This window comes from Anastrepha ludens, chromosome 6, assembly GCF_028408465.1.
Source record: "Anastrepha ludens isolate Willacy chromosome 6, idAnaLude1.1, whole genome shotgun sequence".
Lineage (NCBI taxonomy): Eukaryota > Metazoa > Arthropoda > Insecta > Diptera > Tephritidae > Anastrepha > Anastrepha ludens.
In genome coordinates this window covers 124,360,761-124,379,754 of record NC_071502.1, presented here as the reverse complement: position 1 = coordinate 124,379,754, position 18,994 = coordinate 124,360,761, and the positions used below count along the sequence as shown (strand labels likewise).

The window sequence follows — 18,994 nt, the reverse complement described above, 5'->3', positions numbered from 1 at the left end:
ATTTCCATGATAAGGCTATTAATTTTTTCATCAAAGTTACGCATTTTTCGTGCTCTTCTTTTGCATCCTTTAACAATTTCTTTTGTTTTTTCATTTTTTTTCCCAATTTTTTTCACTCATGGTGTATCGTAGCTTATCGCACATGAACCGAAAAAATAAATCCACAAAACATAATTTCATTTGAACATTTATAAACTCTCATTGACAGTGGACGTGCCTGACTTGTGCTCTAGATAAAATAACTATTTAAAACAATATTAAAGTGTTAAATTAAACCAAAAGTTACCGTGACTAGGTGCCAGCGATTGGAGAGCCGTCCTGGACATCATATTGGGAGCGGTGATCAGCAAAGAACGAAATATATGTAAAATACAAAAACCAAACCAAATACAAAACCAAACAAACAAAAAAACAGAAACATATTCGGCATAACAAGGAGAGCGGCCGCCAGCTGTTCTTGTAAATCAAAATAAATTACTGGTGTGGTGCGCCATCTATACGCTATCAAATCTGTAAATATTTTCAAACTGCATTATCGACGGCTATCGGAATAGGGCTGCCATTTAGATAAAAAGGAGTTTACAAAGAACGCCTCCACCAGGCGGTGGAAATACGTCACAACATCGAGCCACTATTAATGAACTCACCAAAAAATTAGAAAAAATGGAAGAAATGTGTAAAAACCTTTCAAAAGAAATAATCGAGCTAAAAGCTGAAAATTCGAAACTTAAATCCGTCCAATCAAAGGATTTACAAACGAATGATATAGCACGCTTCTCAACTGATGAGGAAGAACTTACTCGCGAAACCGACTGGATTTTGAAGAAGAGACCAGCAAAGAAGAAAAAGGCAGAGTCATCTCCGGAATTTTCTAAAGCAAATGATGAAGACATCTTGCCGTCTAAACTAACTAAAGGAAACACTCACCCACCACCTATTATGGTATCTGGAGATTGTAATTACCAACAGTTATATACCTACATACATTAACAAAAACTGAGTCGAAAGAAAATTTTACGAAAAAACTCTTGAATAATGGAGTATATAAAGTCAACACCTTTTCAATTGAAGACTATAGAAAATTATCAAAAACTTTTTCCACTAAAAATATTTCCTGGTACAGTTTTGAGAACAAACAAACGCGGCCAATTAAAGTCGTAGTTAAAAAACTACACCATTCCTCTGAAGCCAAAGCAATCATAGAAGATTTAAGAAAACAAGGTCTTAATGCACTAAGTGCTCACAATAAACTAAAATGGAAAACCAAGGAGCCTTTAGATATGTTTCTGTTAACATTCGACTCCATGGAAAATGTAAAAAAGATATATGAAATTAAAACTATTTTAAACTCAGTTGTCTCGATCGAACCTGTAAAATCATCAAATTTGATACCACAATGCAAACTATGTCAATCCTACGGACATACACAAAACTATTGTGGTAAACAGCCAAGATGTGTTAAGTGTGCAGGAAAACATAAAAGCATTAACTGCAATAAACCCGAAAAAGAAAAACCAAAATGCTGTAACTGCGGAGAAGGCCATCCAGCCAGTTATAGAGGGTGTGTAGTTCCAAAAGAACTACAAAAAATGCGCAGTCAAAAAGTTGGACAGGAAGAAAAAAGAACTTTCAGCTCCCTATACAACGAAATCCAACCAAATTAATGAAGAAAATTCTGAGAAATCAATGGCTTGCAATTATACATACATTAAAAAAACAAACCCCACAACAACTTACTTACGCACATGTTTTAAAACAAAACACTACTAATACTGCTTGCTCTGAAGATGCACTACCACAGATACTACAGAAACTAAATGAGCAAATGGATTTCAATAAAGCACTGGAAATACCCTTATCTAAACTTGAGATATTCTTATCCGAATATAACCATGTCTAAAACCCTAAAAATACTACTATGGAACTCGAATGGACTAATAAGCACAAAAATTAGTTGGAGATTGTACTCAATTCGGAAAATGTTGATGTCTGTATGATATCTGAAACGCATTTCACAACGCAATCATACATAAAAATTAAAAACTATGAAACCTATCATGTGATTCATCCAAGCAATTGTGCCCGAGGTGGTAGTGCAATAATAATAAACACCTGCATCAAGCTCTTCGAAGAAGAAAAAGGTTCTGATAATGACTTCCAAGTTACAGCAGTAACCATTAATGAAGATCAAAAACCCCTTTCGCTTATCGCACTATACAGCCCCCCAAGATACCAGATCAAATGTGAACAATATTATAAACTATTAAAAATATATAAAAATAGATTCATTATGGGTGGAGACTTTAACGCTAAAAACGTATTCTGGGGTTCAAGACTAACTACAAAGAAAGGAAGAGAATTACATAAGGCAATGCAACTTGCTGGATGTGATGCGGTCACAACATGCAAACCAACGTACTGGCCAACTGATTCCAAAAAAATGCCTGACCTAATCGATTTCTTCGTAGTTAACAAAATATCTCGAAACTTTCTAGAAATTGAAGATAGTGTCTCTCAGCGAACATATCATTTTTAAAGAACATATGGACAAATTGAGTAACCGATTCACCGATTGGCATTACTTCAAGAAAATTCTACAAAATTGCAAAAAATAATGCAGCACAAATAGTTAATGAGGAACAATTAGATAGGGAAGTTCAAAATTTTACGTTCAACGTGCAACTTGCCGCATGGAAAAGTACTCCAACTATTAAAAAAACCGCACTCATTACTTAATACCCAAAGGGCATCAGAGATCTTATTTCACTAAAGAGAAAACTTCGCAGTAAGTGGCATCAAACACGAGCACCAGTAGATAAAACTAGGCTAAACAAAATGACCAAAGACCTTAGTCGGAAAATAAAGAAATTTAAAAATGATGGGTTTTCTCGTTACTTGCATTCATTGTCCAACGATCGTCGTGTGGATTACTCTTTATGGAAATGCACAAAGTACTTAAAAAGGCCACAAATGCACTGTCCTCCTCTCAAAATAAAAGAAAGAAAATGGGCTAATAACAATTCCCAGAAAGCAGAACTATATGCAGATTATCTAGCTGATATTTCTACACCTCATGAGGCAACATCCGAAAGCCTGTCTACATCCGTGCTCCAAGAGTTTGAAGAAATTCCACGAGTCACGAGCGCCGAACTAAAAAGAGATATTAAAATGCTAAAAAATAAAAAATCCCCTGGTTTCGATCACTGCAGAAATACTCAACCAGCTTCCACCTAAAAGCATCAAAATTCTCACTAGCATAATGAATGCATCTTTTAAGTTTCATTACGTTCCTATTCTCTGGAAAACTACGGAGGTTATTATGCTCCAAAAACCAGGCAAACCTGGACACGAAGTTTCATCGTATAGACCTATATCACTCCTACAAGTGATCTCAAAGCTGTTTGAAAAGATGTTGATTAAACGACTCAATAAAATAATAGAACGAAAAAAAATAATTCCAACACATCAGTTTGGTTTTCGAAGTAAACATTCTACAATCGACCAGGTGCACAGGATCACGCACGAAATAGAAAAAGCACTCGAAAATAAAAAAGTATGTTCTGGCGTATTCCTCGATGTGGCAAAGGCATTCGATAAAGTTTGTCACACAGGTTTGCTTTTTAAACTAAAATTAAGACTTCCTAAGCAATACTACGAAATCTTGGAGTCGTACTTATCAGATCGCTATTTTCGAGTCAAGCAAGATGATGCTTATTCAAGTCTTCGACAAATAAATTCAGGAGTACCTCAAGGCAGCGTTCTTGGGCCTCTGCTGTACCTTATCTTTACACATGACCTACCGTCTGATCCTAATTAAGTCACAGCAACGTTTGCAGCTGACATCGCCTTGATTGCAGTTGGTGAAACTGAAAACGAATCGACAGCCACATTACAAACCGCGTTAAATAAGATCTGCCAGTGGACTAATACATGGAAAATTAAACTTAACCAAACAAAATCTGTACACGTAGTTTTCACAAACACTAAAATACAACATATACCACTATACATAGATGATCAACAGGTCCCATACTCAAACTATGCGAAATACCTAGGTATGACACTTGACTGCAAACTTCGATGGAAAGAGCATGTCAAGAAAAAGAGGCAAGAATTGGACATCAAACTCAAAAACATGCAATGGCTCATGGGTAGCAGATCAGCTCTCACGATAGAAAACAAGCTGTTAATTTACAAGCAGATACTAAGGCCAGTATGGAGTTATGGTGCGCAGCTATGGGGGGGGGGGGGCGCCAGTCAAAGTACGAAAAACCAAATCCAACACTTCCAAAATAAGTTCCTTAGGTGCATTGTCAAAGCACCATGGTACTGCAGAAGTTCCGACATTGAGCGCGACCTTAAAATAAACTCCGTCAACACTGAAATCGCAAAGATTGCAGTTGCCCATAAAGAAAGACTATTAAACCACATCAATGAAGAAGCAATTTAATTGAAACCAACGGATTAATACGGAGGCTCAGACGCACTAAGCCTAGCGATCTCATACCTCCATAGAAATGCTTTATGTCATGTAGAGTCAAAATTGTGTAATGTTATCATAATTAAGTTGCTTTTTAGTCATTTGTAAATATTTATGAACTAGTTGCAATAAAACATTAAAATAAAAAAAAAATTGGAACATTCGGATGTCACATTAAATTCTCAAATTTCGTAATATTATTCACTCTTCCAAAATGCACTCCAAAAAAATTCACAAAAAATGTTTACACTTTGCACTTACGTCTTCTCCTTATGGCGTCCAAATCAGAAAGAAATATTGACACATTGTAACTCACACTGTCAATTTGACAGTTCAGTTCCGCCCCAAGCGTTAAAAAAGTAAACGATATTATGGCTGGTTCAAAAGAACGTTGTACGCGTTGCCGGTGTTCCGAATTACAACCAAACTTTACGAAACCCATTTTCAATACTTACTTAACAATGTGTGTAAGTTTGGTTTAATTCGGTGCAAAGACACGGCGTGTCCACGTTTTGGCATATATTTCGAGACCCTAGTCATCAATAGGTATGAAAATTACCCCGTATTAAAGCACTTATCAACAGCTTCCATTTGATATCCTTATTGTACAAACACATCCTAGGTTTACCCGGGTCCACGTTTTGGCCTATATCTCGAGACCCTAGTCACGGAACGGTATGAAAAATACTCTATACTATAGAAATCATCAACAGCTTCCATTTGCTACCCATATTGTACAAACACATCCTAGGGTTACCCGGGTCCACGTTTTGGCCTATATCTCGAGGCTCTAGTCACGGAACGGTATGAAAAATACTCTATACTATAGAAATCATCAACAGCTTCCATTTGCTATCCATATTGTACAAACACATCCTAGGGTTATCCGGGTCCACGTTTTGGCCTATTTCTCGATACCCTGGTATCCGATTCTTAAAATTTCAAAACACGAACCTTCTCCACATGTGTCTCTTCAATGTGGCAAGGTTTGGTTAAAAACGGTTGAGCCATTCTCCGTAAAGTTCATCACAACGCGAAAAACGGCTGAATTTTTATATATATAGATATTAGTATATACCTATTTTCCAAAAACAATATTTCGTGAAAATGTTTTAAGGGATTTTTATGGTTTGGAACAGTTCGTTTTGGTCTCTGATTACGAATCTTATGACAGTTTTTCAAAATTCTAAACTCAAGAGAATCCAAAATGGGAGTCGAATTGTAGCTTTAGGGGGTATAAGTTTTGTTCGAGATCCAGTAGCCTACTATTTTTGGGGTGACTAATTAAGAATCTTTGTTGTTTCTGAGATCTCTGATTGATTTTAAGAATTGAAACTAGCTGACAAATATGAAGGTTTCATTATTTGTTATATACGTTTTTTAAAAGATCTCAAAATATTTCATAGGCAACTTAAATTTAAATCTAAGGTTAGATCCAAATCAATGCGAACAGCGAACATCCTAGCTATATATTTTAAGGGCGTGCAATAAGATTTTATATATATTTTTTGTACTCATTTTATGTACTATTTTTCCTTGTCAATTGTGCAGTGTATTTAAAAAAAATCGTTCTTTCATTGAGAGGAGCGCATAATTTTCTATCACAATAGTTTTCTTTCCTCTTAGATTTATTTTGTGGTACGTATTTTAATGCTGTCCTAAAAATAGAGGAGTAAGCAGTTTTATGCCGCTTCCGAATGACTTCTGGTTAGTTGATATTTTTCATTGCGAAAATTTCCTGAAACGCTTGTCATTGCCTGCTGAGAGCTGCCATTATTAAAAAAAAACTAGTTTGTGTTTCATTTTCACAGTCGTTAGTAACATAATTATTTAAATAAGAAATTCTTCTAAATGTGTTTGTCATCATTTTTAGTTGTACTATATTTACTCATTCATCAATTCCTCCATTGCAGAGTCAGAAAAAAGGGGTATGTATACCTCACCCTTCCAGCTTCAACTCCATTGCCCTGTGCGCCCGTTTTTATTCACAATTTTATTATTGCTTTACAATGACGCGTACATAAATAATTTATTTCATTTTCTTTTGATGTAGTTTTTTAAGCCAATGCAGCACCACTCCCCCACCTCTGCGCTGTGGCTTCATTTTCTGACAGTTACTCCGCCAGCAAAGCCAACAGCCAACCAACAGAGCGAGCTGCAAGCCAGCTCGTTGTTTTAGTTGGTTTTTGTAATTTTTTAAGACATAAAAAATAATACATAGTAGTGCTTGAGTTATTGTTGTTGGTATTACTCGATGCCAGTTGAAATGTTGTATGTTGTTTGCTGTTTTCATTTTGTTTTAGTTGTTTTAATGACTGTTGCTCGTGTCACGTTTTTGTTATTGTTGTTATTGTGATTGTTGGTTTCGTTGTTGTTGTTGTTCAGCTGCGATTCGCGAATGGCAAAATGTGCTTTTAACCAACCACAAAACGTTTTCGAAGGTCTTCGCAATGACCACAACGACCGCGACAGTGAGCGAGTGAACGAGCTCAGAACGCTTCAGCTCCAATAACAAAAGCAACAGCAACAACAAAGAGTAGTAAGAAAAACAAAAAGTGAGAGCAGCAACAGCAACAGCCGGTAGCCAGCTCTGGACAGATAAATAGTTGAACGGCGCATCGACTGGTATACAAACAGACAAACAGATGGAAATATGCGCGCTTACATACACGAACACACACTTGTTAGCGCAAACAACAAACTGGACCAACAAAGCAACAAAACGCGCAGGTACCGGCATCACAAATGCGCCAATCTGCTGGATGAGGTATATGGGGGTTAGGGTGAGGAAGAGCAGGTGGGTACAGCAAGGGCGGGGTGTGCAGCTTGTTGACTGCTGCTGGAGTTGATTCGCGACTACTGAAACAAGAACAACAAAAATGGAATTAATAATAACAAGAAAAATAATAAAAATAATAGTAGCAACAAATATTGTTTTGTTCGCTGTTCGTGTGGCATGTAAAAGCCAAGCAAGCGACAGTCAGCGCAAAAATAATAATTAATGAAAAATAACGAAGTAGCAACGTAATAAAATGAAATTATAGGTAAAACAGCAACAACAACCGAACACACACACACCGGCGGTACAAATAGCTCAATATGTAAAACAGTAATAATAAAAACGCATATAATTGGAAAGAGTAAAAAGCACTATACTTATGTACAACATATGAAAATGTGGGCTAAATATGGGAGAAAGCGCGCATACTTGTGCATTATGCGGGAGGCGGAGGGAGGTTGTGAATGCAGTTGACGGCGAGCACCCAAATTTTCGGCAGCCTCTAGTATTTTGCATAATTTGCAAGAATGTTCAGAAACCACTCGTGAATGAGTTTCAATTGACTGATAGATTTTGGAAAAAAGAAAAATTCCGAGGAATGCTGTTGGCTGTTGTTCCGTTGTTCTGATAAGGATTGCTCTTCAAAGCGAATCTCAACAATCGCCAGAGTTGGTATGCCATGTAAAAGATATTGCTTTAATTCTAACACAAAACCATGTCATATGGTAAAATATATAAAACCACGATTTATACGAGTATCGTATAAGACATCATTTCAGTCAGAGGACGCGTAGTACTTTGCCACACAAAGAGATTTTTTCAATTCAAAATGAAACACCACGCTTGTGTGCGAATTTAAAGCTTTCCCGTGAGATTAGGTATATTTTCTATATCAGCAACAACCAAAAACTCAAGTATGGTGGGCCATATAGCGTTTGTTTTTTGAACCACCTATTTTTTTGAGAATGGTAACAGAAATGACATGTCAAATGTGTTCATAATTTACTTTAAGGTTTGACATTTACGAAATGGGACGCTACACGCTTGAACAAAATTGGGAAATATTGAAAACCTATTTCCAAAGCGGTGAGTCTTCTTCTTCTTTTCTGATTTTCACATCGGTGGCTACGTCAATAAGCAAAATTGTCGGATTTGGGGCTCAGAAAATCCACACGTTACTGTAGAGAAGCAAATGCATCCACAACGAGTCACTGTTTGGTGCGGTTTTTGGTCTGGCGCTATCATCGGACCATATTTTTTCGAAAATGAGCGAGGAGCCGCGGTTACAGTAAATGGCGAGCGTTACCGTGACATGCTCGAAGAGTTGTTTCCAAAAATAGAAGAGGATGACATGGACGACATTTGGTTTCAACAGGACGGTGCAACTTGTCACACTGCCAAAGTTACAACTTTTGGCTACCGTTTTTGAATTCCGATATCAATTGGCCGCCTCGGAGCTGTGATTTAAGCCCGTTGGACTATTTTTTGTGGGAAGCCGTTAAGGACAAATGCTATGCGAACCATCCAGAGACGATTAATGCTTTAAAACACGAAATCGAAGTTGCCATTCATGAAATTGGAGCCCAAACCATCGAAAATGTGCTTAAAAATTGGATTGAATTGCATTTTTGAGAGTGAACAAGTGCACATGTGATTCAGAAACTCTAAGTCGATTTCGATTTATCAATATTAATTTCAACAACCAAATAAACATTAACAATTGCTTTTTAAAGCTGAACATATTTAAGTTCAACAGTGTTATTATGCCAAAGTGAAGTTTTGTTAATTAAATTATCACAGTAAACATTTAACACGTGAACAAATGAGTGACCAACGCTCACCTTCAGAGCAAGGTCACTCTGTGCAAAGATCAACTGACATAGTCAATGAATTAAATGCTCTGGTTTATCAATACCAAACGCAAACAGCAAATCTAAATGCTGTCTTACAAGGCAACCCAATTAATGTGACACCTTTGAGCGAAAATTATGATAATTCTGCTACTGAGGACTTTGAAATGAGTAATGAAAGTGATAGTAAAGTGGAATGGCAAACTGTGACAAGCAAAAGACGTCAGTTAGGCTCTCCCACTATTGATCACAAGCGAACAAGGACAGAAGGCAATAAAAACATAGTAGAAAATATTAACAATACTATAAACAACAACCACAACAATATCATAATCAGCAACTCCAGCAGCACAAACATGTTTGCCGGATTACAAGACGAGTCAGACGGTAATAATGGACAGCAGAATGAAGAAGAGACTACACCAAAACCACCACCAATTATTATACCAAATATAAGCGACATTAGCGGTATGATTAAGTATTTTGTAAGTGTTATAAATAAATGCGAATTTAGTTATAAAGCTCTGAGAGATGGTCAAATTCGAGTAATGGTGAAGTCTATAGATTCATACAGAACTTTAATAAAAGCTATGAAAGAGAAAGAAATTAACTTTCATACATATCAACTTAGGCAGGAGCGTGCATATAGAATTGTCTTAAAGAATTTACATTTTTGTACTCCAGAAGGTGAAATAAAGAAAGAAATAGAAGCATTAGGTTTTCAAGTTCGAAACGTCAGCAATATAAGAAGTAGATTTACTAACATGCCCTTGTGCATGCATTTTGTCGACTTAGAACCAAACAACAACAATGAAAATATCTTTAATTTGAAACATCTTCATAATGCTATTGTTAAGGTTGAGCCGCCAAAGAGGGTAATTGATGTTGTACAATGCCATCGGTATCAAGAGTTCGGACACACCAAATCATACTGCTCTACGCCGTACAGGTGTGTGAAATGTGGTCTGGATCACCCAACAGCTGAATGCGTAAAAAGCAAAGATACTCCTGCCAAATGCATTAACTGTTTGCAAAACCACCCAGCGAACTATAAGGGTTGCAAGGTGTACCAAAGCCTTGCCAAAAAAGCAAACATTTCAGATAGGAGGCAAAATTTTGCATCCTATTCTTACACTGCTCAAGGTTTTCCTCAACTAAATAATTTTACACAAAGAGAAAACATAAATGCCAATCCAAACATATCGTATGCCCAATGTGTCAAAAGTAATTCTAATCAAGATAATAATGTTCTTGAAAAAATTGAAAACTTACTTTCTAAACAAATTGAACTCACTCAAAGCTTGTTTAAAATGATGTCCCTTTTAATGGAAAAATTATGCAATTAAATCTACGAATAGCGATCTGGAATGCCAATGGTTTAAGTAATCATACCGAGGAAGTAACAATGTTCCTCAATTTAAACAATATTGACATCTTGCTAGTGTCCGAAACTCATTTCACGACTAAATCATACTTTAAAATTGTAGGGTACGATCTTATTTGTGCAAACCATCCACGCAACAAAGCCCATGGTGGCTCAGCCATTTTAATTAGATCTGAGATCAAATATGAAAGTCTGGAAGAAGTCAAAGAACAATACTTACAAGCAGCCGGGGTTAAAATTAAATGTTATACCCATGAGTTACCAATATATTCAGTATACTTCCCTCCGCGATTCAATCTTAAAGCTGACCAATATGTTGAGATTTTTAAAAATTTGGGACCCAAATTTTTTGTTGGTGGAGACTTCAATGCAAAACACCCTTGGTGGGGCTCTAGGCTCATCAACCCAAAGGGCAAAGAACTCGAAAGATGCATTACCCAAAGAAACTTTTCTATATTATCTACAGGTACGCCAACTTATTGGCCAAGCGATCCGAAAAAAATTCCGGACCTTCTTGACTTTGTAGTATACTCTGGCATACCCAGTTGTAAGTTAAGCATTCAGAACAGTTATGATCTCAGTTCAGATCACTCTCCTTTAATTGTTATATACAATGACAACGTTTATCACATTTCCAAGAAATATAAAATACTTCGACCAAAAACTGACCTCGAATCTTTTCAATATTGGATTGATAAACATATCGATCTGAATGCGCCGTTAGAAACGGGAATTGAACTAGAAGCAGCAATAGAATCATTTACGAACCTTATTCATGAGGCCGCATACCTATCTAGCCCGACAAAGGACCAACCCATTTCTAATAACCGTTCCCAAGTCCCATCTGAGATATTGCTGCTCATTAATACCAAAAGAAGATTAAGGAAAGCCTGGCAGGGAAATAGATACCCTGCTCAAAAGAGAGATCTTAATAGAGCAAAGAAACAACTGAAATTAAAGCTTGCTGATTTTAAAAACCAGACTTTTAGCTCGTTTATTAAGAATCTTGAACCCACTAAAAATGATGATCACAGTCTTTGGAAAGCTACCAAATACCTTAAGCGACCAACCAAACGTAAAGTAGCAGTACGAGATTCAGTCGGCGTATGGTATAGGAGTGACGAAGCCAAAACAGAGGCATTTGCAAAACACCTCTTTGAAACTTTTCAACCTAATTCCGTAGGTACCAGCAGTGATGAAGTAGAGATATTGAACTTTCTTGAATCTCCATGTCAAATGGACTTACCAATCAGTAAGATAGCAAATAATGAAGTTACTACAGAAATTCATAGATTAAATAACTACAAATCACCTGGATATGACTACATCGATAGCAAAGTAGTTAAGGCTCTTCCTGAAAAAGCTATACAATTCCTAACCATAATATACAATGCTATTCTTAATTTATACCATTATCCCACCCAGTGGAAATGTGCCATTGTGGTCATGGTGCCAAAACCCAATAAACCCGAGAATAGTGTCAAGCCTTACCGTCCTATTAGTCTGCTGGTAACATTTTCGAAAATATTCGAAAGAATATTTTTGCAAAGAATGTTGCCTGTAATTGAGGATCATAACATCATACCTGAACATCAGTTTGGGTTTAGAGTAAGACATGGTACACCAGAGCAGTGCCACAGGGTCGCAAATGTAATTACAGCTGCACTGGAAGAGAAAAAATACTGTTCTGCAGCCTTTTTAGATGTTGAACAAGCATTTGACAGGGTATGGCACCAGAGACTTCTGTTCAAAGTAAAAAAGATATTACCAGCACATTTCTATCTGGTACTTAAATCTTATTTAAGTGACAGACACTTCTATGTAAGGCACGGGGATGCCTCATCTGAAATATATAACATTAATGCCGGTGTACCCCAAGGTAGTGTCTTAGGTCCTGTCCTTTATACTATATTTACAGCTGATATGCCCAATTCAGAAAAAGTAGAAGTAGCAACTTTTGCTGATGATACAGCATTTATCGCTTATAACGAGTCCCCTGTAGAAGCTTCATATCTTTTGCAAAATCAACTCCAAATTTTGGAGTCTTGGCTTAACAAATGGAAAATAAAAGTTAATTCGGAAAAATCTACACATGCCACTTTTACATTAAGAAGAGAGCAATGCCCTGATGTATTTTTAAATAATAAACAAATTCCCACTAGTGACAGAGTTAAATATTTAGGGATGCATCTTGATCGACGCCTCACGTGGAAAAGTCACATTCAGGCTAAGCAACAAGAACTAAAAATTAAAACAACACGTATGCACTGGCTGCTTGGCCGTAACTCTCAACTTAGCCTAGAAAACAAAATACGGATCTACAAAGCTATTCTGAAGCCCATTTGGACCTACGGAATACAGCTATGGGGAACTGCTAGCAACTCCAATGTGGAGATCTTGCAACGTTACCAATCGAAAACATTACGAAGCCTTGTTAATGCCACTTGGTTTATTACCAATGAATCTATCCATAACGACTTAGGTATTCCTTTTGTAAAGAATGAAATTCGAAAATATAGTACTAGATATCTGAAACGATTATCTAATCACATAAATCCAGCTGCTATTTGTTTATTAGACACAACCACTGAAACTATACGGTTAAAACGCAATCATATCTTAGACTTGCCATTCCTCTAGTATGAATCTGCTCAACCTATAATCTTTAAGGTAAAATTACGTAAGTTAATCTTAAGTGAAAATATTAACAAACAATGAATTTAAGCAATCTTGAAGTACTAATGAATTTTAATAATTTAAGAACGAACTGTACAAGTTATATTAATAAGCTGTTGTAATTTCTATGTAGATTTGCACAAAAGCAAAACTACCGCTGCCATTATCTTATAAGATCTAATTTGCTGAATGTCTTATAGTAGATAGATTGCAAATAAAGTAAGTTATAAAAAAAAAAAAAAAAAATTGGATTGATCGAATGGCCTACTGTAAAGCCAGTCGTGGCAGTCATTTGAACGATATTATTTTTCATTCATAAATGACAATGTTCAATCTTCAAAATAAAAAAAAATTTTGAAAATATATTGATTAGTTTTTTCTTTATAGACGATTCAAAAAGCAAATTTTACATGGCCCACCCTATATATATACGACATATATATATAATTTGGCCAAGCTCCTCCTCCTTTTCGTGGCGTGTGTTTTGATTTTGTTCCACAAATGGACGGACCTACAGTTTTAAGCCGACTCCAAACTGCAGATATTTTTTTATGGGTAGATTTGCGATGGTCTGCCGAGGGGTGACCGCTATTAATAAGAACTTTTTCTGGTGTTGAATGCACGGAGATTCGAATCTACGTCCTTCGTTTTTCCGAATAATAGTCACACACCCGGATACGGCCGCCGCCGTATTAGGTTTAACGGCAACTTGCATATGATTAATCTTTTGTTTTTCAATCTCGTAAGTGTGTATTGAAATACTTGTTTTAGCATAAGTTTCCCCTAAATAATTAAGACAAACACTTTTCAGTCGTCGACACACCTATATTAAGGGGTTATATATCTTGTGTTGGACTAAAAAATCGAAAATTTGTTATGGCATATTCTAAAAGTACATCATCCTAAAAAATTAAATTCAAAAAATCATAAAGATCGGAGCACTATAACGAAAGTTACGGACCGTGGAAGCGCGCAAATTAAATGAAGTGCACGCAAAACTTTACACGCGATTATCTCGAAATCGTGTTTTTTGAAAATTATTTATCAAAAACTATTTGACCGATTTGCATAAAATTTTTTTTAATTATTCGAAGTTTCAACTTCGTGAATCTGAACGGTTCACTTTTTATAAATATTTGCATAGTTCGCTGGAATACATTTTTTTTTTAATTTTTCAACCCCTCAAAAATAGTTTTTTTGGTGCAAAGTGGTTTTCATATCGAGAAAATTTTTTTTGGGTAAATAAACCATTCAGATTCACTAAAGAACATTTTTCTACATTAATCATTTAATTTTTTTGATTTCAGTTGAGCTGCCCATCGCTGTCTTGATCACCGCAAACCTCTTCTAAAAAACGGCGTTTCGGGGGAGGGACGATATCAACAATAAATACTAACATTTTTTAAAATAAAAACACGAAAATGTATTCTTCGAGAGTTACCCTTCAGTATGATATATGCCTCGTTTGAATAAAAGTTCTAAAACATATTTAAAAAAAAATTATGACAATCGTCCTTTTTTTCGGGCTCACTATTTTTTTTACTAAAATACATTAACTACAAATTTTTAAAATAGATTTCTGAAACTTTTCACAAAAACCAAATTTGGGTGGAGTTGTGTTAGTATTTTTTCCCTTTTATTAAGGCAATAATTACAAAAAGTTGTATTGTGCCGCGCAGTGTTACATGTTCCTTTTTCGCTTCCAGGTACTTAGTTTTGCGCTATTACAATTAATATTATTTTATAAGAATATGTCAAATTTTTGCCAAAATATATCACTCAACTAGAAAAATTTAAAAAGCAAAAAACTGCGTAAATATCGCATCTAAATTTTGTTGCATAATAAAAATGTTAAAATATCATAAATACAAATGCACATTTTAACTGCAGCCAACCAAAATCCAGCACATCTACTAAGTACGGCAATAACAACAATCAAAAAGATACATTTTTGTTGAAAAATGTTTCTAATTAAAAATAATACAAAATTCAGACAGTTCCAGCATTTGCATATGCAAACGGATATAAAAGTTATACATACATACCTACACATATACAATTGGCAAATAAATGTATAAGCACATACTTGCATATGCATATGTGGGTATATATTGGCTTACATACTTAGTTACATATTTACATACATTCACATACATACATGTAATACATACACACATAAATGCAATTAAGTGATGAGAAGACTTAAAACTTTTGACATGTAATCCTGGCTAGAAGGCTACTACAATTGGCCCAACTGCCTTCAGTGCATATGCATGTGTATATGCACATAGGTGTGTATGTGTGTATGTGGGTGGTCCTGGCGCAGCAACTCAGCTGGCACTAAGTGTGACGGGCGAGTATCTTTCGAGCATGACCAGAGCGTGTGCCAGTGAGTCGGCTGGCGAAGAGGAGCTGATGAAACGGTCACTTGTCACAAAATTCCCCACAGACTGTACACACAGTGCCAAGTAAATAAGTATGTTTGGGAGCAGGGTTTCGAGCAGACGTGGAAGGCACTAAAACTAAAATAATAGAAGCAGCGCAGAACGGTGAAGCAACAACAGAATAATGGCATCACCAGTTGTCGTTGGCATTGTCAACATCAGGAGCAACAGCAACAGTAGCAACAGCAGCAGCCGAGCGAACAATGGGGCAGTGGCTGGTGGAGAGGATTTATAAAATTATGTATACAAGCCAAGATTCATCTTTAGGCGTGTGCCTCTGTGTGTGTGTGTATGTGCGATAGGCGTATTGGCTATACGGTGGCACTAAGTAAGTAGTTGCAGCAACAACAACTGAAACACAGCTACTGCAATAAATACTTAAACAATATGCTAGTCAGTCGACGCGTAGGCCGAAAATAAGTCTAAGCCCTGCTGCTACTACTGATTGTCCCTACAACAGCTAACAATTCTCCAGCTGCCGTCAGAGCTGCTGCTGCTGCTACTGCTGCTGCCTCTGCGACTTCTTTAGGACCAACACACGGCGCAGGGCAGCAGCAGATAGACGAAATGAAGAAGTAAATGCAGATGTTGCAGCTGCTACACTGCAATAACGACAACAACAGCAGCAGCTGATGCTGTTAGGTTTATGTTTTGTGCACCAAAATGGCAAATGTTAAGGGAAATGTGTGTTGTTGTTACAGTTGCAGTTGTGTAATTTGCATAAAACATTATTTTGCATTATACGAAGTTACGCAGTCTCGTTGGCTATAGACACTCGCACACACACAAATTCAAGTACTATACACGCAATACAATTGCATAAACATACGTATGTACATGTACGTATACATGTGAAATTTCGGGCAGCAGGGTTGCAATTAGTGTTTGCAGCAATCACATAAATAGGCGAAGCTTGGCCAGTGAGCCACTTATTCTTTTCTTTTTAAAAAAAATTCTTACTACCTCCAGTAAGGGGCTGCCAAAATCTCAGAAACAACGATCTTTCACTAACAACGATCTTTCACCCTCGCGTTACATCACCCTACTGCAAGTGCACACTCTCATTGTAAGGTGATAGCCCATGAGGGTGTTACAAGAAAAGTTACCTTCGAAAACATAGTACTAAGTTCGCGTTTTACCTGGAATGGCTGTCAAAATCCATACAAATTGCATTGCCGTGAAATATACGTGAAATTTCATATGTATATTATGGCAAAGTAGTACTCAGTTCACGCCGTGAAAACACTAACTTTTACAGGCTACACCCCTCTTTTATTAAGTCGACTTCAAACTGGAACTTCACTGAAGTAATACAAACAAGTACAACAACTTACTTTTTAATCTCTTTATAATTTTTCTAATTTTTTGTGCGTTTTTTGTTTATCCCTCAATGTTTCCAAGACTGTCTCTTAGCTACTCTCTGCAAAAGCGTCGTCTATGAAATCAAAATTCGCTACCGAAAAAAAGATGGGCGCGAGTGACGTTCCCATTCAGGAGACATTTGGCGATTGCAAAGTAACAAATTGAAGAATTAAAAACAAGTGTCCTGCGAAATGAAATTTTGTGCAATATTCTGTTTACCTTTCAAAGGGCTGCATACAATATTGTGCTTTCAGTGTGCATAAGAGCGCAAGGGTTGTGACCATTTCATATATTTTTTTCATCACAGTGCGATTGGGTTTTGTTGTTTGACAGCGAAGTGCGAAATTGCAAATACTATGTACATGTATATAGGTATGTATGTAGGTATATAATATATGTTCCGGTTGGGCGCTGCACTTCTGTATCTACAGATTTTCGGTTGGAAATTCATTTATCACTGAAGGTATTTGGTGGTAATTAAATTTTATATATTATAAAAATATTATTTATTTATATCTCACAATTTCTCAGTGAGTGGCTTTCAATCCTATATTTAAATGATTCGCGTTGTGTCGTTCTACGAACGCTTTTCGAGCTTTGGAATAGTGTTTTTTAATGCAAATATAGAAAATCTCAAGTATCATAAATAAAGAAGAATACAGTAGGTTCTGTTTTTATGCGGCTTTTTTTTATGCGGTTTTGAAATAGTGCGGTTTTTTTTTAAATTACAAAATGCATGTCGACCTATCGGGAATTGTACATATAAACAAGATTCTAAACCAGCTAAGCAAAAACTCATCACAGATTCATGCGGTCTATGGAACGTATCTATAGTTATAATATGGGACTAGTGCCCTTTTTTATGCGATTTTATTACATTATTTCAGATTTATGCGGTTTTAGCATTTGAAACGTATCTATAGTTTTACTATAGAACTAGTAGCTTTTTTTATGCTGTTTTTTTTTATGCTGTTTCTTGCGGAACGTATCTACCGCATAAAAACAGAACCTACTGTATACATAAAAGCAATCATTGAAAGATAGTAATAGCGGTTGCCTCTCGGCAGGCAATGGTAAACCTCCGAGTGTATTTCTGCCATGAAAAAGCTCCTCATAAAAACCATTTGCCGTTCGGAGTTGACTTGAAACTGTGGGCCCCTCCATTTGTGGAATAACATCAAGACACACGCCACAAATAGGAGGAGGAGTTCGGCCAATGACCCAAAAAAGGTGTACGCACCAATTATATATATATATATGATCATTGAAAAATAGCCGGAAGGGAAGGCGGTTTGGCGTTTGGTCGACCAGGCCTTCGTCTTTTCCACGAAGTATATTACAGTTTGGTGGTTCAAAAACGCGATATCTGGCGATCACACCTGCCAGTAATATAAAAAGAATATATTTATGATGAGCAGGTTGCTGGTAGTTATACTTCTATATGAGAAAAATGAAGAACCTTTTTGAATTTAAAGCGAAGTCTCGAAATGAACCATATATTTCATATTATCACATCACATGATCCCATCACATGATCCCATCATATGATTTCATCATATCTCTTTACATGTCTAATATGATTCATATAAAATATATTATTTGTATTTTTGATTTCCATGTAAATCGACTAAAAATCTATTCTGTACTTTCTGTCTGGGCATAAACGGTGTATATTTGAATACTAACTCTAAACTAAACTCATGCCCTTTTTGATGAATAGATCATTCAAGAGCCAGCGAACTGTAGCACCAAACAGCTCCACATTTCCGTGGACATAGAAAAATCAATATAACCAATGCGATTGGACTATAAAAACAAGGTACGAAACATTCAATATCTGGTGACTAGGAAATGATATATGAAGCAGAGACAGAAATTAGGCATGCACAAAAACTGGACTGAGTGATAAAGACGATTTCAGGAAGAGGGTACCGACGGAGCACTAGCTTAACTTGATTTCAGTTTGAATATTCCTGGTCACAATAAACGATGACTAGGCATCAGGGTCACATACTGCTT

The 18,994-nt window shown here is 36.3% G+C and overlaps 1 protein-coding gene across 1 annotated transcript in view; it reads left to right on the top strand.

Moving 5' to 3' along the window:
- Positions 1-9,081: 9,081 nt before the first annotated feature.
- The window catches only part of LOC128867290 (AF4/FMR2 family member lilli), a 93,248-nt gene continuing 83,335 nt past the window's right edge, over positions 9,082-18,994 (top strand). The window contains exons 1-3 of the mRNA XM_054108398.1: positions 9,082-9,577; positions 11,677-11,831; positions 11,919-12,101. Coding sequence (XP_053964373.1) covers positions 9,082-9,577; positions 11,677-11,831; positions 11,919-12,101 — 834 coding nt within the window. The remainder of the gene's footprint in view (positions 9,578-11,676; positions 11,832-11,918; positions 12,102-18,994) is intronic.